This window comes from Acanthopagrus latus, chromosome 6 (assembly GCF_904848185.1).
Source record: "Acanthopagrus latus isolate v.2019 chromosome 6, fAcaLat1.1, whole genome shotgun sequence".
NCBI lineage: Eukaryota > Metazoa > Chordata > Actinopteri > Spariformes > Sparidae > Acanthopagrus > Acanthopagrus latus.
This window is the reverse complement of record NC_051044.1, coordinates 6,730,160-6,756,889: the sequence shown is the minus strand read 5'-3', so window position 1 is coordinate 6,756,889 and position 26,730 is coordinate 6,730,160. Positions and strand designations below refer to the sequence as shown.

The 26,730-nt window shown below is 41.2% G+C and overlaps 1 protein-coding gene across 6 annotated transcripts in view; it reads right to left on the bottom strand.

Moving 5' to 3' along the window:
- Nucleotides 1–26,730, bottom strand: part of igsf21a (immunoglobin superfamily, member 21a) — a 333,921-nt gene that overhangs the window by 36,096 nt on the left and 271,095 nt on the right. For all 6 annotated transcript variants that reach the window (XM_037101112.1, XM_037101113.1, XM_037101114.1 and 3 more), the window contains one exon: nucleotides 2,038–2,153. In XM_037101112.1, coding sequence (XP_036957007.1) covers nucleotides 2,038–2,153 — 116 coding nt within the window. The remainder of the gene's footprint in view (nucleotides 1–2,037; nucleotides 2,154–26,730) is intronic.

Sequence of the window (26,730 nt, the reverse complement as noted above, 5' to 3'; positions counted from 1 at the left end):
GCACTTTGAAAACAAAATGAGCCAATCTGAAGATGCCTTGTTATTTCAAGGATGTTATTGGATTCAGTGTTTCCCGGAGGATTACTGTCCAGGAGCGCCAGCAAATGTGTTCTGTTTGAAAACGGTTGTGACTGGAGGCGCCTGGATCTTCATGATGAACTGAAATATGTATTGTGACAAAGGTTCACAATATGAGTTTCTTATATGTGTGGGGGACCATATATCCCGGCTCATTATTTTTAATTGATTCCACGTTTGTTGTCCAATACTGCCACACTGCAGCTGTGAGCTAACTCCAAGCCTTGAACAAAAGGTCGAAAACTTAACTTTCTTTTTGTTTAATTTGTTTTATCCTTGGATAAAGCACACCTCCTATCTCATACAACGCTTCCAAATTCGTAATATTGCAATATCTCTTTCACGGACTCTTCTACATCTTGCGCCATTACCAGATATTTTTCACCCTGCTATTATAAAATCTGCTTTTTTATGATTCTCAATTGAACCATTTGTCATGTCGTATGAGTCATTTGTGAATTTGCTTCTAAAGAGAAGCGAGACGTGTTTGAGGTCTCTCTTCAACACTGTTTAATTCTATGGTTTGCTGTATAAAAAAAATATATTTTTTTTCTTTTTCGACTTGCAGTGCTACTTGAATTTCTTCAGTGATAAAACTGCTGCTTTGAAATGATCGTGAAAAGTCTTTGCAGAACAAAAGCTCCTTTGCATTTGAAAGGCAATATCTAAACCATTCAATACATCTTAGAATTTCTTCTGCAGTCTGAAAAATACAATAGTGAATGGAGCAGTCTAACTCTCTTTCAATTTCTGTTTTTATCTCAAGTCGCTGACTTGGATCATTTGCTTTGCCGAGTCACTGCAAAGCTAATTATCAGCAATGTGACTTGGCCGTTGACACAGCGACCGTCCGGGCTTACTGACCCGCTGAAACCTCTCTGATCCCTGTTCCCTTTTTTCTTCCTTCCTCTTTTTAAGTGTTGGAAAAAAGGATCCAGCAGTGCTGAGCTTTAATGGCTTAAGGCTCCCTCTGAAATCACAACAGGGGGAGAACCTCACTCATCACACCATCATCCAGGAAGTACCTGAGAGAACGGAAATCAAATTTACCTTGTATTCACCTCTCACTGGGCTCGTAATTGCAGGAGATGGGTGTGCTCAGGGTCTGGAGTCCATTACCATACACCCATGGACGATGATTAATGACCCGGTGGGAACAAACAGCGAGCGACCGCTCTCAAACAGTGTTCGTAAGCTCATATGCCACCGAACACAGGAGCATATGCTTCAGACACTTTAAAGACCTTGTCTTGCACTTCAAAAAGTTTAGAGAACGGGAAGTTGTGCGAGGTGCTACTGTGAAGTGTGAGCACTCGTGTCTGCCTGACTGCATGCATATGCACTCTGTACACACAATGTACAGTGATAATTCTGTGTACAACCATTACAATCATGTCACTGCCAATAGATTAATTGCCCTAAAATGTGACCATCAATAACACTAATGTGTGCTGTTTCCTAAAAATCTGATCTACCTTTATTAATGACTACATTGCATGACGAAATTAGTGCTGGTAATCAATCACACGTCAGCCTGTAATGAATGTAACAGCGGCTGTGGTGACAGCTTCTTCAGAAGACCGGGACTATATTTTCCTGTGTGTTTATGCGCGGCTGTGCTGAGCTTATGTATCCACCAGTGTTTTTCGAGCAAATAGCGCCGGGTGTCTGTGAGGATGCACTGAGATCAAGGATTGTGCTGTTGTCATGCAAATTTTAAAATTCTGTTTAAAGAGCCTTTTTTTTTTTCTTTACTGGAAGTCGTCTGTGTGCTGATATCTTAAAAAAATAAATAAAATAAATAAAAAAAAAAAACCCAAACAACCCTCCCCCCCCAAAAAAAACAAACCCTGTAGCAACATGCAACACAGTTTCTCTGTAAACAACAGGGATCTGTGTGCTGTAAAGGCAGGTCCCTGGTGGACGAACAGCATGGCGCAGCTTCAACAGACAACTCACCGATGGGGCCGGTTTCCCTCCTTTCGCGGTGCAGACGAGAGTGAAATTCTGGGCTTGGTATCGACTGAATGGGGCCGGAGTGTTCTCTGCCACCACTGATATGTTGTTTGGAGGCGCTGTGGAGGACATAGGAGAGCTTTGTGAGACAAAACAAAAAAAAAACATTTGAGACACGAATGCAACCTCAGATGTATTTAAACTGTTGGAAAAACATCCGCTTTTTTTTTTTTTTTTTCTTTTTTCCTTGCTCAGTGCTTTCCAGGAGTTATTTTCAGATGAAACGTCATGGGGTTATATATGTAGGTGATGCTGACACGAGAGTAGGAGTGAGGATGCGAGAGCAGAGAAAGAGTGATGCTGTTGTGCCCAGATGAAATAAAACGGACTAAAACAAATCTTGCCGACCTGCTTTATCAATCTATTTTCAAAAGGAAAGCAAAGAACCTGCTGAGACAATCTCCACTTAAAATGGTAACTGAATGGTTTGGACAGTGTGTTCAGAGCTCCCCAGGGCTCATGTGATTCGGATGAGGCTGATAAAGTAGAAAATCTCATACATATCATATCGCCGAGCCTCCGTCTGAATATCTCAAGGGATTCCAGCAAGTATGTCACGGCAGTGTAAAGGGAAAACGCGTGAGCGAGACTTCACAGTATTATAGAGGGAGCACTGGGAGGAAAAGGAGGTAATGAATGGAAATCTCCCCACATCCCCCAGAAAATCAGCTGTTCAACACGCAGTACTCTGGTCCTTGTGCGGCGGCTTAAAATATGAAAGCGAAATACTTCATAGGCCATATTGTGGCTGATTCAGGGAAATATCAACAAGCAAGTTTTTTAAAGTGACGACACTGCAGCAGATGATGGCCAGCTGCACAAGGGCCACTTCAATCTCAATAAGGACCGCTGAGTGGCAAAGGATTTATTTATTTTTTTTTCCCCACAACATTTACGTGGCTGTAAGATGTAGACTTTTCATGCATTCTGAATCATCGCCTCTTTTTCAGGCTGCATCATTTTCCCCCTACAGATGTGGCGGCAGAGTGTTTTAAAAAAACATTTCAATTGGCCTAAGCTCTAATCAGAGTGAGAAGCATTGAAGAAATCTGTCGAGGACTGTGAAGGATCTCCTCAGAAAGTCGTGATTTCTGAATCCCCCCCCTCCACCCCCGGCCGGGTTTTAAGGTGAGATAAGGCAAAGAGAAAAGGTCATGCAGGGAGAGCGCCGCTGTTTTCAGCCCAGTCAGCAGGATGTAACGTTAGCGGCTAATGCTTGTGCAAAGAACGCAGATTCGTCCGAGTTTGTTCGTGTCTTAGGCTACGTCTATGTACATTTGTGCAAAACATGCCGTGTATCGTTCACAGTGTTTATGTCTACACATCCGGAGGTGGAGGGGATTGTGGTTGAGTCCCAGGCAACAAGGCCGCCAGACGCGTGACCGCAGTTTGAGTCTGTGTTCCGTTATTTCAGAATGTCACACCACAGGATTTTACACTGGATCAGTGAAAGGGGAACTTTTTCATGGAAGGTAGAGCCATGTCCAGCTGTGTTTGTGTCAACAAAACAGATATTTTAGGCCAAACAGTGATGTTTGGTTGTGTCTAAACCTAACCAGACCTAAAGCGCAGAGAGAAATACTTTTTTTTTTTACCTACAGAAACATTAAGTTGCTACTTATCTGTTGTTTTGCAGAAACTTCCTTTACTAACATTAATTCTAGTGATTGGGTTGTCACCTCATGTGGAGATCTATCAAGCGGTTTGAAACACATGCCACAAAAATTAATTGATTAAATGTGTAGGTGGGGGGGTTGGCGGGGGATCTAGCTGCTGGTCCGGGTGCCTCCGTGTTTCCACACCTGTTAATTGCTTACTGATGGGATTCATATGGTAGTAAATTAACCTTAGAACACTCCATTAGCTCACTGACAAGCCTGTCTCAACCGGGCATATGATAAGCTGTCAGAGGTGTCGGTTCGCAGTCGATCACGCTCTAGTACTTGACACAGAAGCGATGTCAGCTGGTGAAGTGCCTCCAGCGCGGTGAAGTTGCTCCAATGTGCAGAACGAATAACCAGACAATAAAAAAAAACAAAAACACAATCCAACTTTATAGATTTATAATATTGATCTCTGTATCCCATGAAACAGCGTTATACTCCACTTTGTAAAAGCTTGCTGGAGTCCAGTAAATGCATTCCTCGCACCATCATCCAGTTCTTTTATTATTCGCAGAGTGCCTTCAGTGCGGCCGCAGTACGCAGTTAAAAATTACGATTCATTCTCACAATATTAGCAGCTGTAAACACAAAGAGATCAGGGGAGTTTCGCAGCAATCTGGAGGGAGTTTCATCGCACCGAACCACACGTGTTTCACTTAGACAAAGTTAATCTCATGAAATTCACTTCTATTAGATTAGAAAGAATTGCTGTTAAATAGAAAGTTTCTGCCTGACTGATAAGTATTGATAATCCCCCACCACATCAACAAGTGCTTCTTTAACCCGGCTGGAAGGAGACGCTTTGCTTTAGTTTGGATAAATCACTAACACAACCTCTCAGTCAGGTTAGTTCAGGGGAGCAGAGCATTGATCAGGATGCTCCATTGTTTTCCACCCTGTGGGTGCAGGTCCGACTAATGGGAGTCAAAGTCGAAGACGTGATTAAAACCAAGACCTTCTGCGCACAACCGCACAACACACAACAACCAGGGGTGAGATTAAGATGGTTGTCTGTGATGATGGGCTCTCCCCTCACCCACTTGTTAAAGGTTGAGCAATTTTTTCCCCCCCCTCAAATATTTGTGCCACAAGCTTTGTGTTTAAAGCTCTCTGTCGGGCGCGTTAAATATTGCAAACATCTACTGAGACCTGCGTATCAATCATTAACAAAAACAGATCAATAATTGCAATTTTTTTTCTCTCGACGAGGTTACTGTCTAACATGCTCATATAGTGCTCACACAAAACGAGCAGGGGAAAATAATCGTAAATGCAAAAAGAGCCACAAGTTTTTTCTAAACAATATTCAGAAGTCTGGGGGGATGGAGATATCAAACGCGCAGAAAACTTTCAGAAAAAATAAATAAAAAAATGTCAATATCTCTGACATTCTTCTGGAAGGTTTCTTTAAAGACTCAAATGATTCAAGTGCAGATATAAAAAATTCCAAATCCTCTCAGCACCGCCTCTCTCTTCCCTTTACATAATGAAAAACTGCACGGCGACACAGTGTACAGAAAAGTGTTCCTGCTCCGTGTGCCTGGCATTCAGATTGTCACACAAGTTTTTCTCTCTCTCTCTCTCTCTTTTTTTTTTTTTCCTCAGGATTCACTGATATGTTTCAGGAGGAGTGAATTTTCAGCTTGGGGTTTTGAAGGAGAGATATATATATATAAAAAAAAAAGCTTTAAGAACGCTCAGTATGTACAATTTTGTTGATTTTCAAGTCTTCGCATAATTTTAAGGATAACGTCTTCCTCTTCAGTTCATTTAAGATGGATGGATCGATGGATAGATACATGAGATAAAGTTCTATATACAATAAAATGCTGAGGTATGGAGGAGTAAAGGTAAGTGGAACATAAGGTGCAGTTTCATTTACAGTAATTATAATAATTCAAAGCGCAGAAATGATTTGTGTGTTTTGCAGTGAGCATGATTTGCCGACCTCATGAGCCCGAGGGAGCTCTTTAAATCTTGTTTTGTGATGGAGCTGAATCAAGCTAACGCATCCTGAAACCTCACAATTCAAGTCACCTGAAAATCCAACATCATTCGTATTAAGATAAAGGCCTGAATGCCTTCGCCCAGCTGTGCCAAAGATGTATTGTATATACCGCTGGCTGTAGTCCATTATATCATATGAACACAGATGGTAAAATTTAAAAGCAGGACACTGCAAATGTCTACAAATGAGGAGCCTGCAGTCCCGTGAGCCAGTCTTCCTCTTCCTATTGTTCAGTGCGCATTTGCACACCGCTGCATTAAAAGCAGCGTTTACTTTCCCTTTGTCCCGGCTGGTACTGCTGTGCCAGTTACCTCAATAATGATCTCTTCCTCTGCCTCTGGTTTACCAGCTCCTCCTTGTCTCATACCCTCAAGCACCATTAACCTGCTATCTTTTTCAAAAACACAAAAAAATAAATAAATAAAAAGATATTAAAAAAAAAGATATAAAAAACAGCAAATGAGATTGGTGAATGTGCAGAACAGGAGCATGTTTAATGCTCCCGAGAGACTGCTCTCCCCTGGCCTCATAATTAAGGGATTTTAGAGCTCTGGAGACAGCCGGACTCACAAGAAACACTCCCAACATCCCCCTCGTACTAAGCACCCTGGCCTCGAGTTCAAATCTCTGGGGGTTTATTTATTGTGGGGAAGATTTTGTGTGTGTGTGTGTGTGTGTGTGTGTGTGTGGGGAGGATGGCACCAAGGTCATTTTTGGCTTACTTTTACTGACAGTAATTCGGTGATAAGTATTTGATGAAGCCATACTTTTTTTTTTTTTTTTTTTTAAATTGTGAGCCCAAGGGTCCCAAAGTAATCAGTATGAATTTTGAATGGGTCTCACCGAGCTAAATGCTGAAGCTAAATGTGCGAGGTGTCTCACTTCTCTGTCTTACAGGCGTCACAGGAGGATTAGCGTCCTGACAAAGATCTTCTCTGACAGCTGGAGAGGCACATATGCAACAAAAACAGGACTTATGACGTTTTCCACTTTGTTGCTACATGCATCATTTGGAAAGTCTGCAGTGCCCATAGGTTTGCATGTGCTTGTTTTGTATTAACCCTCTGATAGACCATGTAAGGTAGGCCTGTTCAACTGGCTTTAGAAGAGCTAGAGTCGGTGATGGACTGTGACCGATTACAACTACTCTCGAAAAGTAGTTTGAGGTACTTGTACTTTACTAGACTATTTCCATTTTCTGCTACTTTATACTTCCACATTCTTTTCACACTAAAATATGTATTAAAAAAAACAAAGCATCTTTTGAATCCAGAGAACAATGTTGTCATTGTGAGTCTCCTGAACTCTCTGCGCTTAAACAGCCTGAGTTTAAACCTTTTAATGAAATAAGACTGTTGTGCTTGTCAACAGCCATAATTAATGAATGGCTTTAATTGGCCTTATGGACGGAATAACAGAATAGCGCTTCGAAGCATCGCAACAATCTCATAAATGACATTGCAGGTTTAGTTTCAAACGACCTCATACCTACTGGTGAAAGCTGGCGTACCTAAGCAGCGGCTAATCTTTGTCTCAAAGATTAAACTAAAACAATTTAAACATTAATCAAAACAGGAACATTAATTCCATCTTTTAACCAAAGGTTTTCCAGGCAGCTCATCACTGCTGGTTTTCTTTTTGCTTCCTGCACATGAGCCTTTATGCACGACCTGTGCCAGCGTCACCAACTACCCAGTGTGGCTGCATGCTGTTGAATCGCAGAGGGAAACTTTAGTTTTGAACACTCCACTGCAGAGATTTGCTTTTAATAAAGCTGTCAAACACTAATTTCCAAGGCCATTTGAAAGGAGTGGAAATTCATTTCGGTAGATCTGATTCGTCTGAGGCGGGCACAGTGAAGACAGCGACAGCCTTACTCCCTATATATTCTGGTTGTATTTCAAACCACACTGAAAGAGGGGCCTTGAGGTGAGACAGTGTCATCAATATGCAAAACAATTTCATGTCTGAATTTGGAGAGGTTCTTTATAGTTGAAATTGGAAATAATAGTGCAGACAGAAAGAGGCACAAGTGGACCCCGAAGAACATCTAAAAAGTATTTCCCTCCTCTTAGTGCCGGAGTGACGATATCACACTGTGTCTGTGATATGCAGATCTGTGACAAAAGCCAGAGAGAGAGAGAGCGAGTACAGAAGGAGGGAGAGGAGAGGCCGGATGATGAGGTGATATCGTGGTTTTTTTTGCATGATTCTGTCTGTGGCCGGAAGCAGCAGAATATTTTTTTTCATTAAATCTTTAGAGAGACTGCGCAGAGGTCAGAGCTACTTGGATGACACAGATGCTTGAACCTGTTTACTCCAGCTGAAGCACACCCAGCCACTTCATCTTGTTCCGCCCTGCGTGCCACTAATGGCACACGCATATGGGATCCTTTGTCCCTTTTTTTTTTTTTCTTTTCCTTTTGTGCATTCAATCCATTCGGCGTACTCAACGGTGCTCCGCCAATGTCATTAAGTGAAAAAAAAACATGTAATGTACTGTTCAATCAAGTGCTCAACGTACGAGCGAGCTACTCTCAAAAAGGATGCTGCATTTTACTCAGTTGCACTTAATGCAATTTGTAATTGGTCCTAAACACAAAGGCATAACTAGGAGCTTAATCATGAGGAGTGGTAACATAAATGCCCATGTCACATTAACTGAAAATTAAGCAACTGGAGATCCAAAATGTCAATTTAATTGACTCTTTCACCTAATATTCATCCCGGTGGAGCGTGGAGGAGATGTTAATTGGTCCAGTCCTGAGCCAGTCCTATGATCTCGATTTAACTTGTAGGCTTGAGGATATGATTCTGGCGTCCAAAAAAAAAAAAAAAAATCAAAACGATTCACGTTGCCAGCTCTTGGCAAGGCTAAAAAACACATGCCCCGCTGCTGCACTTCTCCAAGGCTGAGACTGCTCCTCACACAGAGGTAAATGTAGATTTGTTTGCATTAAAAAAAACAAAAAAACAAAAAAAAACGTTATATCTGGAGGTGTAGGGGAGAAACATATATGCATTCCATGCCGAGTTAAGCAGAGTGAGACATAAAACACTGCCAAAAGGCTTATGGCCCTCATTTTGAGAAGTCACACAGTTGGATGGCTATGATGATGGCAGTGGCGGAGATAGAAGGCGGCCTGGAAAAAAAACAACAATCAAAGTTAAGTCCTCTCAAGAGGGAAAAGCAAAAGGACGTGCTGAAATGAGCGCTGGCACGAGTCGCCTGTACCTAAGTCTGAGAGCCTTTATTCCCCAGCATGAGCAGCACTGCGAGATAAAAGACACTGAAATGCTTTTTAATCACTATTCTATTGTGCTTTTAGCATTCGCATTTACACCCCGCCCTGTTAATTTGCATGGGTTATTACTGTGCTGTCAGCTCATATCGCATCCTCCCGCCTCGGCCGAGCAGCCGGCGGTGGCTGGGCTGCAGAGAGAGAGAGGGAGACTCTGGTGGCTGTCAGGAAGAGGAAGGGGATGAAACACAGAGACAAAAGCTTGTGTCACACTGAACAAGTTCCCCAGTTCCGGAGCCCATTAATCATACCGATGTTGTTGAAAACACAGCGAGTGAAAATCCTTGCATGCTTGTTTTTTCTTTTTTTTTCTGTCCGTGTGTTTAAGATGGTGAGAAAATGCGTCTGAGTGTTCCTGTCTGTGGAAACATATGGTTTCACTGATGCTTTGCTGAGCAATAGCAGCTGTCTAGCAAGCGGCCTCCTCTCAAGTGGCCATAATATTGTGGTCTACCACTGAGAGATATCCACCACCCACATACACTTAATATACAGCGCTATTTAGAGCCCATCCACAAAAAATACATGTCCCGGGTTCATATATTTTTCATTGAAAAACAAGAGGGAAGTTACACAGAAACAAAAAAAAAAACCCTTCATGATCTAAAGAGAATGATTTGGGAGCTTAAGCGCAATCGGGGCCTTGTTCCACGTGTGATAGGAAATGCGATATGTCACGGCTGTATATGGCTCTCCCCAGACTGCAGCTCTCTGAGGGTAAACCAGGCTCGGACTTTTAGCTTGTGTCTATAATGAGGACAAGGGGGACAGAAGAGAGGACTCTGCCAGCACAGTTTGAAGGCTTGGTGGAGGCAGGACGAAAGGGAAGGCTTTTTGTGTCGCCCAAATAACAGACAGTGGCAGATGGGACTTACGATGTACCCAGCCCGGCGTCAATTACGCTGTGACTGGCACCCTCATCCCTAAAGTCCATTTTTTTTTTTTTTGCTTAAGGGCAGGGGTTTAGGGTTGGCAATCTGTTAGTATTTGGCCCTTCAGTTGCACCCATCCCCCTTTTGCCAGCTTGGTAATTCAACACAAGGCGCTGACATGGATGCACCTTTAAGGTCCCTGGTGCTTTTGGTGTCATTGATGAATTTCATGTGGCTTGAAGGCCTGGGATGTGATGTTTCGTTTTGTTCTTTTTTTTTATGACACCTAATTTACAGACCAAGGGGGTAAAATGAGGCTGTAAAGTTATATGAGGCCAAAGAGAGTCACTTGAGGTAATGAAGTATCCATCATCCAATTCTCAGCTCTGGCCCGAGACCATACGAACAATCCCTAAAGAAGTCTTTGAGAGAATCTACATCAAACGCCCACGGCCAGGCGGCCAGAAGTACCACAAATGTCGATATAGTGTACAGAGCATTCAGGGACAGGGAGGAGAAATCGTATTTCACGCTGACATGCAAGGGTTGTTGATGGGGCGGTTATGACAGGGACAAATGGGGGACCATGCATCAAGGGTTCCTCTTATTAAAATATGAAAAAAAAAACACAAACAGCACACTCGTCATTACCTTGAGACTGTTCTCTGTTTATCTTCAAGCCAAAACATGATTTCCATCAGTTATCAGATAGTGAATAAGATGCTAATATCTGCAGCTTTTGACCATCCCGGTGTGAGATACGGTAATCTGATGAGGCATTATAACATCTTTAACCCTTCCAGATCTTTTCAAAGCCTCTTGTGCTTCGATGGCACATTTGAGAGATCTGCCTGCTGCTTGGGTGAAGATGCAATTGATTGAATAAGACAGCTGCATTTTAGCAAGCATGCTCCTGAACCATTTATGAAGCTCTGCTTGCTATTCAGAATGTCAGCGACAAACACTAAAATTGCCACCACTCAGGCACACAACACAAATGCAATCATTTTCCCAGCTATTAAACACATCTCGGAGCCATCGCTAATGACATGATATATCTATTTCAGACTCTATCTTATGTCTTTTCTCTCCTCTTAACGCAGACTTTTTTAAAAAGCAACCTGTCTGAAATAAAGTGAACTGAGTGATTAATACATGGGTAATAAGTATTATTCAGGTTTTGACTGAAGAAAATAACATTCTTAATATAGAGGTTTGTCTGTTTAAAAAAAAAAGAAGCCAAACATGCAAAAGAGCTGCGGTGGAAGAAGTAATCAGATGTAAAGGCGCAATATGTCTGACTATCTTAGTCAAAAACATTAAAAAATCAAGTAGAAATGAATAACAGAGTGTGAAGACATTGCAATTTTGATGTTTTGTTAAAGACATTTGTGTTGCAGAGCTATCTACTTAAGTTAGCATGCTAATTAGCTAGCCGTAGTTCATCCTTTGTAATAAAACCACCCAGAAAAGGCGATCTGATCGTCTGGAAATGGGTGTTGATTAATGCCAACCTCTCATACTGCTGGCTTGCATGACAAACAAACTAACTAGTAAAGTGCACGTACAGTTAACTCTTACTATGGTGATATGCACTTGTCTGGAGAATCAAGTCAACAGGTGGCCAATTCTTACATATTCCACCTTTGAGTAAAGGTAGAAATTCAATAGATAACTTCAGGATTTCATTTCGGGTCAGGCACCATCCCAAAGCGTCAGTATTTGATGAGCTGCGAATGAGGCTCAAAAATCCACTCGCTTACAAAGTGGACCTTTAAGATTGATGATTTTTGAGTCTCATTCTAAATTCATCAAATGCTGACGCTTTCGAACGGTGGCCAACCTGACCTACCGTATGTAGCGAACAGTGTGGCTCATCAACATTGCCAAAAAAGGACTAAAAAAATATCAAATTAGAAGTATAAGTTAACTTCAGAAGGAATTGCACATTAGTATTCTACTTGAGTATATATAGTGTATGTAGTTACATTGGAAGGTTCAACAATGAAGGCAGCTCCCATTATCCCATACTACTTTGTGACATCATTAAACTAAAGTAGAAGATATATACAGTGTCTTTAGGTGATTGGAAGTGTTGCATATGTGATACCTGGTGTTTCAGTGTGAATGTGAGTGGGCTCTGACGCTGAGTTTCTACAGTGGGCATCCTCAGTTCTTCATTATGGTTTGAATGGCAGGTGATCAGCATGGAACATCTGTCCATTTCCTCCAACTGTTTAGCATTTTCCGTTTAACTCAAGAAGTCCTGACAGCATACTGAAGGGTTGTCAAGGCGTTCAAAGAGCTTTTTTTTTTTTTTTTTTCCACAGGTGCTACACGCAGGTTGCAGCCTTGTATATTTATGGGCATGTTTTTGAGACAGTGTGCCCTCATAATCATGGGTTTTTGCAATTAAATGATGCTACTCAGTACATTCTTTAAAAAAGTAACTTGGCCGTTGCTGCTACATTGCGGTCCTCTATCTCACAGCACAAAGAAGCTGCCAAATAGTGTATTTATAAAAGAAAATGAAGTCAGTGTGTTATGTTAAAGTATCTTTGTGAAAAAAATAAATAAATAAAAAAAAATTCTGGAAAGGGTGGATATCAATCTCAAGCTTTCTTTGTTGTGTGACATTCTCACTTTTGCCCTGTTTTATTTTGTTCTTGTTTTAGCAGCCAAAACAAAACTTAAACTTAACAAGCTCCAGCTGGCCATGGAAACTTGTGCCATACTTTTTTTGGGTTATGAATAATTCCCAAACAAAGAAAAAAACAAAACACCATTCACTGAAAAGGTGCCACAAACTCACTCACAATACTCTTGCCACATTATTCGTGTGATATATATTTAAGCCTCTACTGAATCTTGATTTCAATACATTGTGCCACTGCTTCATTCAAAATACATTTAGCTTGAATTGTTGACAGTCAGGAAACACAGAAAGAGGAGTGCAACGTGACATATCACAAAGTCTTTAAGTCACTTGTGGCGGTCTCAGCCCAGTCGCTAGGATACAGTGTTGCTAGTTAACAATTATGCTAACCACAGATGTGTCCAAGGTTGTATGTGTCACAGGCCATGTACCATATTGACATGCATAGAAATCTTCACATTACATGTTTATCACCTGACCACACTGGGAGGCGGAGGGAGTGATGGTGGATGGTGAGTAACTGCACTTCAGGTCTGCGTTTCAAAATTTGTAAGTGTGACACTACTGGATCTTCCTAAGGCGAAATCTGGACACTTTCCAAACACATTTGCTGCAACCGAAACGGGGCATATTTCATGAGAAGTCATGCTATCTCCATCCATGGCTGGTGATCCAGGGACCATTTTCAACCCAAACCGTGTAATTTTCAGGGGAGGTCGGGCCATCTGCAGCCATACCTGTGGCAAAAAACAGGTGTTTTTACAGAAGACCAGGGGACATTTCCAGCCGTGTTCGTGGCGACAGAACCGTGCAGGAGACCTGGGGTTATTTCAACTGTGATTGTGGTCACCAAAACAAGTATTTTCAGACAAAACATGATGTTTTCCTAACCAGTACCAATTATGTTTTTTTTGCCCACACCACAACAGAGGACAAGCGCAGCATTGTGATAGAAATTGAACCCTTCCTAGATCAATTTCATAATAGAAATATTCTTAAGAGTGATTCTGTTAACTGTGACTGAATCATCAGTAACTCAAAGATGAACACTTTTAAATGTGTCTCGAATCTAGTGACTCAGTTTTTCAGACCTTTTAATACCACTGACGTCCGTCTGTCTCAAACGTCTGATGCCTTGTTCTGCCACCATTAAATGTTCTATATATTCTCTCTGCGCTGACCACAAGTAAAGGCATCTGAATGTAAAAGCTTTTCAACGTGCGCCATTACTTAGGTAATGGCGGGTTTGCTGTTAGAAAGAAATTGGATGAAGAAAGGAAAATGCAAAGCAGTTCCCCAAATGCAGCGGATTGGCCATAGTGTCGGTCTGTTCCTTAGGGACGAGGGAAGAATGGGATGTTTGAAGTGTGTAACTTCACACATTAAAGGGATAAAAAAGGTTCATCAAGTGTGAATAATGTCCCTTGTGTTGCAGTTGATTGATGGCTCCTTTGTCGCGAGTAATCCACTATGGAAAGAGAAAGAACTTATAGCGGATGGCATGTTTCAACAATGTCCATTAAAGTGTGCAGCACAGTGAGGCTCATAATGAGGGCAGGCATTTCTCGAACAATTGTTACACATGCTAAATTTTGTGAGCACTGTCGTGTACCTGCTGTGATAACAATCACCCTTAAGTTTCTGCTCTGCTGTGTTACACGCACAGGTGTGTATTGTGAAGGTGACATGTGACTTCACGAGTACAGAGAGTGATTCAAACAAAACCCTCTAAATAAATGTAGCTTTCAGACTGATGTCTTGATTGGGGCCCTTTGTTATCTGCGCATGGGCAACGAGCAAGAGCCGGCTGCTTTGGTGCCTGCATGTGTGGCAGCTTAACGTTCAAACGTGGTCATCGTTAAATACTCTATCTGTCAAGACTACAGCAGTTCAACAAATGGAAGTCTGGGTGATGAGAGTGATGAGAGAGACACGGCGTGAACGTACAGCGCCACAAAGTGCTGCAGGAATCAGCCAAAGGAAGATGATGTGTTTTTGTCTAATTGGACTCGCAATAGTGATAGAAATTGATGAAGCTGTTGATCTGATGCTTTCTCAGTGCCTCCTGTCGCAAACGGTCGCAACGTATAAAACGTGACATGACAGCGATGGCGCCGCTACGCATATCAAAAAAAATAAAACATGAAATGTCACATTTGCTTCAAGGACTGTTGAGAAAGGAGGCAGTGACAGAGGACTGATGAGCCACTGTGTAATAAACAACACAATACTGAGTTATAATCGTCCGGCCTGATGTGTGGAGACGCGTTCGGTGTGATGTCACGGCAGCCCCGGGTCATCTGCGTGTGATTTAATGAAGGTAAAGACAGTGAGTGACATTTCTCAAATCAGAGGCTGCAGATGTGTTGACATATCCGTCCCGCTGCCTTCAAGACGGCTGCGGGGATATAATTAACCGAGGGAGAAGATTTTCCTACAGTGTGCATCAACTGTGGATAACAGATACTGTAAGATTTATTCATATTAATCCAGAGATTCATGCAGACTGCTTTTTCAAGAGGTGTCAAAGACCGAAAGACAGGGAGCTCAGCCAGACATCCCCAGGTAACCTGAGGATCGATTGTGGACTCAGCAGTATGTTGTCAGTTTATTTTTTTTTTTATTTTTTATTTTTTTAAAGTATTTTTCAGTCTGTTTTTAAAGTTTAAAAGTGAAGTAGAGGGAACATTTCTGTTTTTATTTAACTGAATAACAGTTCATTGTCATTCTATTTGATCAGGTTCCAAGAATTATTATCAGTTATCAATAATACTGTGTCCTTTCTCTTTATCTCTGAGGGGGAAAGAACTTACTTGACTTGAGTCGTCCAAGAAAAAATAACATGGGGCTTGCTTGAGATTTGGACCAAATCAAAGACTCACAAGCCTCACATGATAACACAACCAGAGTACAGATCGCAGCGTCGCTCTCATACAACCTCTCATACTCTGTTCAACTCGGATCAACATTCATCTATTACTGGTAACAGAAACATGACATTGCATCATATTTTTTCCATGGCCGAATGCAGATTCAGTTTGGTTGAAATGTAATGTAATGCGACAATGCCTTGAAGGTCCAGTTTGTAAGAGAGCTGATTGTTGACTCTCATTCACAACTCGTCAAACACCGTCACACAGCCTGCTTTGGTTTTTCCCAGGTAGTCTTTGGGTTGGTGGGTCAGGCAGGCCACCACCCCGAGGCATCAGTATTTAGTAAGTTGGGAATGAGACTCAACAATAAACCATCTTACATATTGGGCCTTTAAGAAGAATTTTCCACCTGATACTTACAACACCTCAACTGCCACATTCGAATGGACCTCTCAGTCGTTTGCGCCGCACCGTGCATTGGCCCGATCAGGGAAAACAAACAAATGATCGGAGCGCCGTCGTCACTGGTGGACGTGCCACCGCAAGAAAAAAAAAAAAAAAAAAGCTGTGAATCTAATAGGGCCTGAAAACATGTTTTCTAATTCAGGTTGAGTGTTAATTGCTCTTGTTGCCACATCACTAAAAATCTAATCTGATCAAACACATCCACGCGGTGCCAACGTAGCAGAGTTTTAATGAAAAACACCTCAGGATATTTTTTTTCTGAAATTGAATTTTGATTGTTTAGTTTCATCTTTGATATTATACGCAAGGTAATAATTTAAAACCAAATTCAGTCGAGGCTTTAACCTGTGAAGAACTACCATCCATTTTGAGTCTCTGCTCGATAATTAACAGAGCAAACTACAAGGTCTCTTTGAACAATCAAGGGATTGTAAGAAAAGGAACACTTGAAATATTTGAATACAGATATTTTTTTGAATTACAATTATAAAATGAACATCACTTGATGCAGATGCACCTCCAAATCCAAAAAAGTAAACTATAGCAGAACATCTGAACATTACGTCTGCCAACTTTTACTGCTAATAAAGTGATTCAGAACAAAATTATAGAGATTTTAGTGCAGAGTACTCAAATCTCCAAATGTGCCATTTTCGCACATTTTGGCCCCATCTATGCCATTTAACTTGATCAAGTATCAAACTATATATTTCATTTATGTGTTACCGTAAGTGCTCAAAAAATAGCCCGGTCGGACTCTGCTCAGACTTCACAGGTTAACTGCTGCCAAAATCGCCAACGAGTTTCTTAAAAGGTGTTGGGGAAAAAGCAGGAAGACAAGAAGAAAACTTTTAATATCAGATATGAAAGTTCTCCTGCCACTCCTTATTCTGGATGTAGATTTCTTTGCCATGATGAAACTGTCAGTGTTTGGATTGCCTTACTCTGTGATGTCCATTCAAAGAGGCATTCTTGGTGCACCTGCATTTTCTCAGCGTCATTACCGCGGCGCATCTTTCAATATTTACCGGGCCCGGCAAATATTATGACTGACACCCACACTCCTCCTCAGAAAAACGATAAAATCCACAAACCAAACTTGATTTAATTTCTCAAAGGACTAAGCCTTGCTTGTTGATCCAAGCTCTTCTCTCTGCTTTGTCTTGTCATACAACTCTTTTGTTTATCTTATCTTTTCTGTTTGTTTGCCTGTGTCAGATGCGATTACATGAAGCACTATGACGATTCATATCAGAAGCTCAAGATAAATACACCCTATTTACAGTGAATTACACTCAGGAAAGGTCTGATGGGAGTGATTTTTTGTCAAACGGTCCCAGATATGAATAATCAGCTTGCTTTAGCGCAGAATGTCTTTTTTTCCCCTCGAAATAGAAACCAAAAGTTTGCATTCCTGTCTCACCTGACATCATATGATAGTCAGATGATTGAGAAACATTGTACAAAATAGATATGAATTATAAAATAAATAGAAACATGTAGAAATGACAGGATGAGTGAATGAATAAATGTATGATCTCATAAGATCGGAGCATTTTCTTCATGTGACACAAATGTAAATCCAACATTAGCATGCAAATGACATTTGATTACTTCATGGTGACATATTACATCTCCAATTCCTTAATATTCATGAATGCATTGGTTCTTCTTTTGGCTGTAGAAAATATTAAGATTTAAGTGGGGGCTGAAAGAATCTTTCATTTTCCAAAATAAATTGAACTTTCATGGTGCAGCAGCTCTTTTCAAACTCCAAGTGATGACTAACACCCTGTTGACGCCGGCCTCCCTCTGAGCCACAAAGAAGCCCTGTTTTAACCTTCCACACATCTAAACTTTTTTTTTTTATTATTTATTATCATTACTTGGTGCACTGTAAAGCTTCTAAAAATGTTCCCAATAGTCAGCACTGAATTTGTTCCAACTCCAAAGATGTGCATTTTTAAGGCATCTTTCCCTATACTGATGAATTGTTCCTTCACATATTCCTCATTTTTCTATTTTGACAACTGAGTCTTTGAACATGTCACTTCAGAGAATTTGTCATAACATCCCATGGCAGCTAATTCCGTCACATAACTGCAGCCAAAAAATCCCATTTTCTACTTCAGTTACTTCACACTCAGCAGATTGGCAAACGCTCTCAATTAAATCTGAAGCCTTTCTGCTTGGAGACATGGTGGGTTTTTTGTTTCAAGGATGCCTTTAATTGCTAAACTAGTTAGGAATTTCATTGACATTCCAAGGGTGATGACAGTCATTGAATCGACCGGCATCCTACCACTGAAAGATCAGGCGGCTGAGGAATGTGTGAAGCGCGTGTGAGAGTAACGACGACAAAACGAAAAGCCTGCAGAGTCTACGCGTGCCCCTGTTTGTGCAGTGTGTGTTGTTATGGTCAGTCTGTAACAGTAGTACAGTTCTATGTAATATTCTATCCAGATGGTGAAATGAGGACAGAAATAGGATGAACCACAAAGTCCTAGTCTGGGATTTGATTTATGTGTTGTGGCCCTCGTTAAAGGCAGGTTAAGCAATTGTGCCACGCTGCACTACATCTGCCGCTTCATATTCTTTGTATAATGATCCAGCTCCCAGTACTCCCAGGCAGGCAAAGGCCTCTCTAATGTTCCCTTTTAATATTAGAAGGCACAGAGAAAGAAACAGAGTCTGACTGACCTCATGCCTGGGGTACACTGCATTCAAGGGTCATGAATTTGCAATTTCATGCCTTCGTATTAACTGCACATGTAGAGAGCCACTTCATTGCGGCACCCTGCTGCCTGAAGTTTTGATTAAAACATTTGTGGAGGACCTCACCAGTTTCCTATACAGCACAACTTCATTAGGATGACCAGATTGCTCTGATTCAACCCGGAAATTGCTCTGATTCAGCCTCGGCCTGCTAACGTGTGTTTGTGTGCACGTTATGATTATTTCATTTTCAGGCTTGGATCTGACCTCAAACCAACCCAGAGAAGCTGCCACTGTTGTCTAAAGCGACTCCTGAATAGCTGCTGCAGGGTTTCTCCATACATAAAGATTTCAAAGATGGTCTCAATCAGCGGCATTGTTCCATCAAAGGCCAAGGTGCGGCAATGTCATGACATCGAATACATACTCAAAGGGGATGGAATCTTATAAAGAATATGTCAGTGCCTAATTCTTGTTTGTGTAATGTTCAACTTAGAAAGAGCATTAAGAAAAGCCTTTCATTGTATCTCGGTCCACCTTTCAGCACCATGGACAGAGAGCGGCAGCCTTTATATTGCTATTCTTCACACAAAATAAAGATTGCATTCAAATACATGATTATCTCCAGTTCAAAACCAATGGGTGCTCAGAACACAGCAAACAAAAGGCGAGATTTTGCACAAAATGGGCTAATTTATGCTAGTTTCAAAGTACTAAGGCCAAACCACAGAGGCTAATTTGAGTCCTCAGTGACATGTCTGAATCCGGATGCTGGGAAAAACAATGACAATCACGTACGTCATTTACACGAGCTGCTGGACGCTGACTGTATTGAAAGCAGCTGGGCGAAATGCCTCCATATCAAACAGCCAACAATCGTGGAGGAACAATAAGCTAATAATCACCAGCTGACACTCATATTCACTGACGGGCATATTATGGACCTATCAGTGGTCTATTTTCTTCTCGTAGACAAAGAGGCCTGAATGAGTGCATATTATGCATTCAGTAGATTGTAGAAGTACAATGACCATACAGCTCAATACTTTCAATTTCAATAAATGCTGCCCGAAGTCCAGTTTGCCTCGTATATAGAGCCTGTCGCTTCCATGAGGCACCGCAACTGCACTGACACAGTTCACAGGTTCAACAGCAACACAGTGAAACAATCACCGTCCAAAACAGACAATCCAACGCACTAAATCACATGGGATCAGTTGGTTGCATCTATCAAAATGTCACTATGGTTTGGCATGAGACACATGTTAGTGAGCAGATTACGGGAGGAAAACATTCCAATCTTCTTACCTGCTATTTGATTAGTCCATAAACATCAGGACCTTAACTGTGCAAACTCCGTCACCAGACCATCCATGTTAAGTGTCCAGATTAAACATCGATTCCGCAGCCATAAGCATGAGGTCAGCCTGTCATCACTCATTCCCAGATAGCAAAATTGATGTGGGACAGATCTGGCTCACAACAAATAAACAAGATCTGACCCAGATTTTCCAGTTCTCTCTGACATGGCTGACATGTGGCCATGGTATGGCCGGCTTGTGGCTCAGATCTGGCAAACAGGAGCAGACCGCCCTAGTGTCATCATTCTACGCGGTATGTGGGCTGGAATAACCCATCTGGTACAGTTTTGCTATTGGGTTGTTGCTCTGGGATGGTTTTGACAGACAATACAAATGAAATTAGTTAAATTAAAAGTTCCTCTGTGTGCATAATAGTTTTAAAATGTATCAGACAGTTTGGGTCTGCATCAAGATCTGCATCACATACTGGAGATGCTACAATAAATGACGGCCAGAATCACAAATGGGATGCTGGTGAACTTCAAAACAGGGAAAAGCAGGTAAAATAATACATTTCATGCAGTGAGTGTGAGTCACAATATTTTGGCATTTTTTACTGTCTCAAGACAACAGTGGAATAAAAAAGAGCAAGTAGCAGCACTTTCTCATGTGGCAGAATTTGGAATGGTCCGTGGTCTGTGATTTTTTTAATCCAGCTGCGATGAGGAAACACGCCTGCTACTGACAAACTAATCCACGTTTCTGGCTGCAGCTTTTAAATGAGCTGTTTTACATGTAAAAACCACAGAAATTGCTGGATTTAGTAAACGCTCAGATTCCTGGTCATCTAGATGGGATTGTGGGGATTTTTGTTCAAACCAAACGGGAGCTTATGGAGTCAGCAGTGATGTGAGCTAATAAAATGCAAATGGTCCGCCGTAGCACCGCGACTGCCACTGGAATGTCTCACTGGGAAATCTCAAGCTTGGTTCACCATTTTCTTGACGGATGTGCATACGCAAACCGCTTACATTTCTATAATGTCTGTGTCAGTAAAAAAGAGAATGGTTTGTTAATAGTGAGACAATGTGTTTGCATTTCAACTCAGTGCTGAGGAGGCACAACATTGTCCAAAGCCACTCGGCCACGAAACTGATGCACCAAGCGCCCATATTTCTTCTGCCAAGAAAATTACACTATGCTGATTATGATAATTAATACTGGCAAATTAAGAGTCTTTAGAAGAGTCAGTTAACAAAGACTGACAGACCGACCCATCACACTGGTGCCAGTGTCTGCTCCACTGTAATATGCATGATCAACTGCTATGACTGCTAAGTAATTTGGCCTGTCTCATTTCTACTTAAAACAAAGATGGATTCACGAACTGTTTACTTCAAGAGCAAATCTCTTGTTGTAGAGAGCGCGATTCATTAGAGCCCCAAATGGTTGCGATTAGCTCTGCAAGCTCTTACTCCTTTACGGTTTCACAGCACTGTCATGGAGATGTCACATATACAGCTATTGTCTGGACATTAATAATACTGCTCTTCAGAGAGCATCAAAAAGTCAAGGGCAACGCTGGCGAAAAGACGACAGAGATTCATAAATCCTCATGTGAATGAGGTTAGTTCAAAACAGCTCAATGCTCCCCTACATGTGTTCAAACATCCACGCACGATGCACCCGTGGACACAACCCAGTCAGCGATGCCATGGTAGTCAGTGGGCCATATAATCTAGTGTGTGGCAAATACATCATAATTTAGTATCAACTATCACTGAATAAAAAAAACAAACAACATATTTGCAATCCAGGATTTATTGAATTGAGTTGAGTGAATGAACAAGTGCACTTTGGTAAGATAAGTGTTGCCAGATCTGGTATGTGCTGTTACTACTACCCATTCCACACTGGAGAAAAAAACTCAATAACACCCACTAACATCTGTGTTTTGTGTTTAATGTGAATGTGTAACTCACTCTTGCTAAGTCACGGGTGTTTACTAGTTTCAGCCATCACTGGCTGCCATGAAAACAAAAACAACCAGGTGGACAAGATCGTTTTCATCACTTGTCAGGCGCGACGCTGCAAAGCTAGTGACGCTGGCATGGTAACCCTTTTCCATCCGATTCTGTTCAAGCAGCACATAAACATAACACAAACAGCTAACAGCCTCCTCAGAGAAGTCTTACTCCTTAGCTAACTCTATCGTCAGCTCCAGAAAAATAGTTTTAATGCCTGTTGAATGTAGTCTAATGAGGTATATGATCTGTTGCTTTCTACTGTTTTGGGGTTTAGGGGTCTATCTCCTATCTATAGCAGCCAAATTAATGCTAATTTTGGTGTTATAGCGCTATCTTTTGTGTATGGGTTAATACAGTTTTTGTAAAATCACAGCTACTACATGTTTCTGGATGTATTACTGAATTTTCTGCCTGAATATTATTTTGCCGACAAATTAAACTTCAGAACTTTAGCAGGTGTTGAGGATGAATTCAGGTATGCAAGAAATCCAAATATCCAGTCACACTACTGAATGTTTCAGATTCCTGTGGTGTCAGCTCTCAAGGTTAGTGGAAATATCTGTTTGTTGAAGCCGCGGTGTCACAGCTCTCCTCATTTATAGCAGCATGGAGACTTGTTTGGCCGCGATGGCCTGTGTCACATGTAAAAGAGACATCAATACATACTCTCTGTGGCCTCGTAAAATTTGAAACCAACCTGAGTGTGTTGATTTCAATTTGAAGCTTCCTCTTCACTGAAGTAGGGTTACTGACCCCAGCACAATCGTTTTAGAAGTAAATAGCATCGTTTTAACTGAGTTAACAAATCTGGCTGTGTTTGCCTTCATATCAGCGCAGCAGAGACACAATGCAAGAAACAGCCCAGCTATAATTGTAAGTCAGGCTGGGAGCCTGTTTCTATTCCACAGTCGTTCAGTCACAATAGGATAGAACAACTGAGAATAAGCTCCCGGGCAAAGTCACAGCCAGCAGCAAGAGCCAGCCGAAAGAGTCTTCATTATATGGAACAAGGAATCATTTATGGAGCACTGTTACTCTGTTCAGGGGCAATCTGACAAACATATTGACTTTGGCACACATGAGGTTGCAGATATCTCTGCACCTTCTTTCCATTATGGCATAATTTGATTTAGGTGGAGCCTCAGTTGTGTAGCAAGCTTTCGTTGGCACCTCATAGGATGTTGGATGTGTGTTTCAAGAGGATATTTGCTTCCCATGTTAAGAGAGTATATGATCATCAATACATTGCAATGTGAATCACCCATCCCCAGGAGAGGTAAAGTATGATATACTTTAGGCTTCCAGCATTTCACCAGCGCATGCAATTATCAGAGAATCCTCAATCATGCATTATTCAAGAAATGCCTGAACTGATTTTGTGTCGTCTCTGACACTCCAGCTGCTTCTGTGAGAATTTGCTTATTGGTTTGTCTGTTCGGGTAGAGAGACAGCTTTTCCGACATGCACCAGCCCACATTGAGATTTTGTAGCAGTTTTCAACTCAAATCTGCTTTTGGCCCCTGGCCACTTCAACAATGTACTCTGTGACGGATCGAATTATCCAAGATCAGAACAGAGATTAAGGCTACCTCAAGATGTTAAATCTCTACTAATTCCTTTGCCAAAACAGCCCACATCCCATCAGCCTGTGAGTCCACGATGGCAACAATGTTCAGAATGCCCCGCAAACACATCAGAACATAATACAGAAATAGTTTAATGCACAGCTCCTCGCAAGCCAGCTCCAAGCATCCCTACTATTAAAAGATTGCATCATTTAGTGAAGGAGTCTAACTCCATCAGTAGAAGTTAAACTCCAGGCCACAAGCAATTACTGAGGGTGAGCATGAAGTCTCCATCTGCTTATGTGGTTACAGCAAATCACCAGAAGAGAGTCAGTCTGGTCATTCAGTTCAGCAAAGCCTGTACGACTGAAAAATATGCACTCTGAGAATAGTTACAAAGGTCAGTGTCTCTCTTTAGCTTCTGTAGAGTTGATGTGTGAATAAATAATGTCTGTGTTCTGAATACTGTAGCCACCTCGTAGACTAGGAAACATACAGTTCCACACCAGCAGATAATGTATGTGAAAGTATTACATTCTGTCGGCTTGGTCAGTGTTTGAATGCTGAACGTTGACCTGTACTCTTTATTTCTCAGCTGCAGTGTTGTCTACTTCATTTAGTTTCTTATGCATCCTTAATAGATGGTCTTTGTGTGGAGGTATGGAGGGGTATTTGTTGAATATGCATGTCTCCAAAAATGTTAAATCCAGATTTTCATTTGGATTGGCATCAACTTGTCACAACACAACAGTAATGCAAAGCGAAGAGAGTAAAGGAAAAAAAAAATCCAGGAACAGCCCTTTTATCCAGATCACCAAAGGTTAATTGGGGTCTATTCCAGGCAGAGACCCTTCCTCCATCCATCCAACCAACCAACCAACCAACCAACCAACCAACCAACCAACCAACAGACCAACAGACCAACAGACGTGGGCAAAAACATAACTGCCTTGACACAGGTAATAACCATTTTACAGATCATACCTTAACCATTTGTAGCTTTTAGATTGATTTCCATCAGGCAGCTTCATTTACAATGGGTAAATATTTTCTATCAAATGTATGATACTATCATTTGCTGTACAGTGAAAAAGGAAAAACTGTCACTGTGATGGATTCCTGGTGTCAATAAGGTTTAAGGTTCTGCACATTTATTTTCATAAGGTACAGAAAAAAAACCAACCAACAACAAAACTAAATATGCTTTGAAAAATGTTGCAAACAGAAAAAAAGGATAACAGCATATGGTAGATGTAGTGATTGGGCATGAAGTACACAAACTTACAGAAACTCAAGCCTCATCAAATGTTGTAGACAGCCGATCTGGCAGAGACAAAGCTAAGATTGGTCTCTTTATGTGTGTGTTTAAATCAGCACTACCCTGATTTGTCTAAAACACAAAGTCCATCATTTTCCACCTGTAAACAACAAAACATCTTTCATGATTGGTTTGGCAAACCAAATAGATGTCGAGACTTGTCTTCTTCACAGCTCGATGATGCTCTCACCACTCATGGACTCTTACACCCAACGTACAGAGCGTAACACACTGCAGCTTGTTGAAAGATCTCACTTGTAATATCAATTTAAATGGACAACATCAATATTACTGTCAACATTTATTAATCTAGCTGCAATCACACCAAATAAGAGTATGATTTGACCGGGGCTATCATCTGCACATTGAGTAGTATTTTATGCTGATGACACCCAACTCTAAATTGCTGTTTTTACTGCCTTAAAGCTATATATCTGGCATTGATGGATACAAAATCCTGATCTATGAAAAAATGTGTGGATCATGCATTTCTCAGCACGTTCTACCTCTGGGTCTGAGCATTTGATTTGGATTTGATAATGAAGTTGCATAGATTGACATTTAGAGAAGCCCCAACACACAGCATGACAATTATATATTTTTTTTTTCAAGTGGACTTTGCAAGTATTTGCAAGGAATCACAACAGCTCACACAGAATGCTGCTGCCAGGGTTTTAACAGGAACAAAGTGCTGCTGCTGCAACACCAATTAGTCTCAGCATAGATTTTTAAGATCCTGGCACTTCTATTAATCTATGCATGCTCCTGCTGCTGACTATATCACTGATGTGTTGCTAAGATAGAGTCCTCTTATAGTAATATAATGAAGCTGCCTTCTCTTGTTGACAACCTAAATCTGGCACGTTGTCCATCTGGATCTAAGGGCAGATTTGCTTTAATATTAACAAAGGTTTGTCAAGTTTTACTTTTCCGTCTTGTCTATCATTGTTACCCAGAATGAAGTAATTCAATTTATTTGTAATGATATTACTGATGATTGCTTGAAAGAATCTACATATTGACACTACACTATAATATATTTTCCTCTCTCTTATTCTCTTTTTGTCCATTCAATCCTTTTTTAGGAACAGGCTCCCTTCTTTTCACCGGCTGGATATCTAATTTTGGAACCAAGATTTTAGATCTTTATGCTCCCACACAGGCAACACCTGCCCACTACAGACCATGCCAGTGCCACGTGTCATGCCACCAGGACTGGAAATTAACATTTGCCAACCTGCCAGATATGGGCTTGAAATTGGCAGGAGCTGTGTCAATTCCACCAGCCCCTTTGGCAGGTGAGCTTTTTTTGATCTTGTTTTCTGTATGAAAAGCTTCTCCAACACCGAGGCTGACTCCTGTGCCTTCTTCTTTTTCGTAAAATAAATATTACAGAATAAATATATTTTTAATTGCCTATTGATTTGCTTCCATTACAGTTACAGTTCCTTGTGTGCTGTGACAGCGACTGCGAGGTCTAGTGAGGAGCATGGGAGCAGCTTTCTTTTAACTGAAACACACACTGCAGCAGTGTGGTAAATGTGGGAAGAGAGATGGATTGTGTGACTACATTTCCATAAACAATCTTTCCTCTTTCCGGGAAAGCTGCTTGTGTATAAGCTATAAGGAAGTTGCTACTGTGAAGCAGACAAATATACAGAAAAAAAAAAAAAACACACAAAAAAAGACGCTATACAACAAACTCAAACTCACGTACACACAGTCTGTTTTGCGATATAAGGCAGTTCCGGCATTCAAGCGTAATTGGCAAAGAAAACAGTACAACATGACCATATTTCATTCATTTAGTGTTGGGATTTGGTCGTGTAATTTCAATCACTTGACAAATATAACACCGAGGAATATGGAA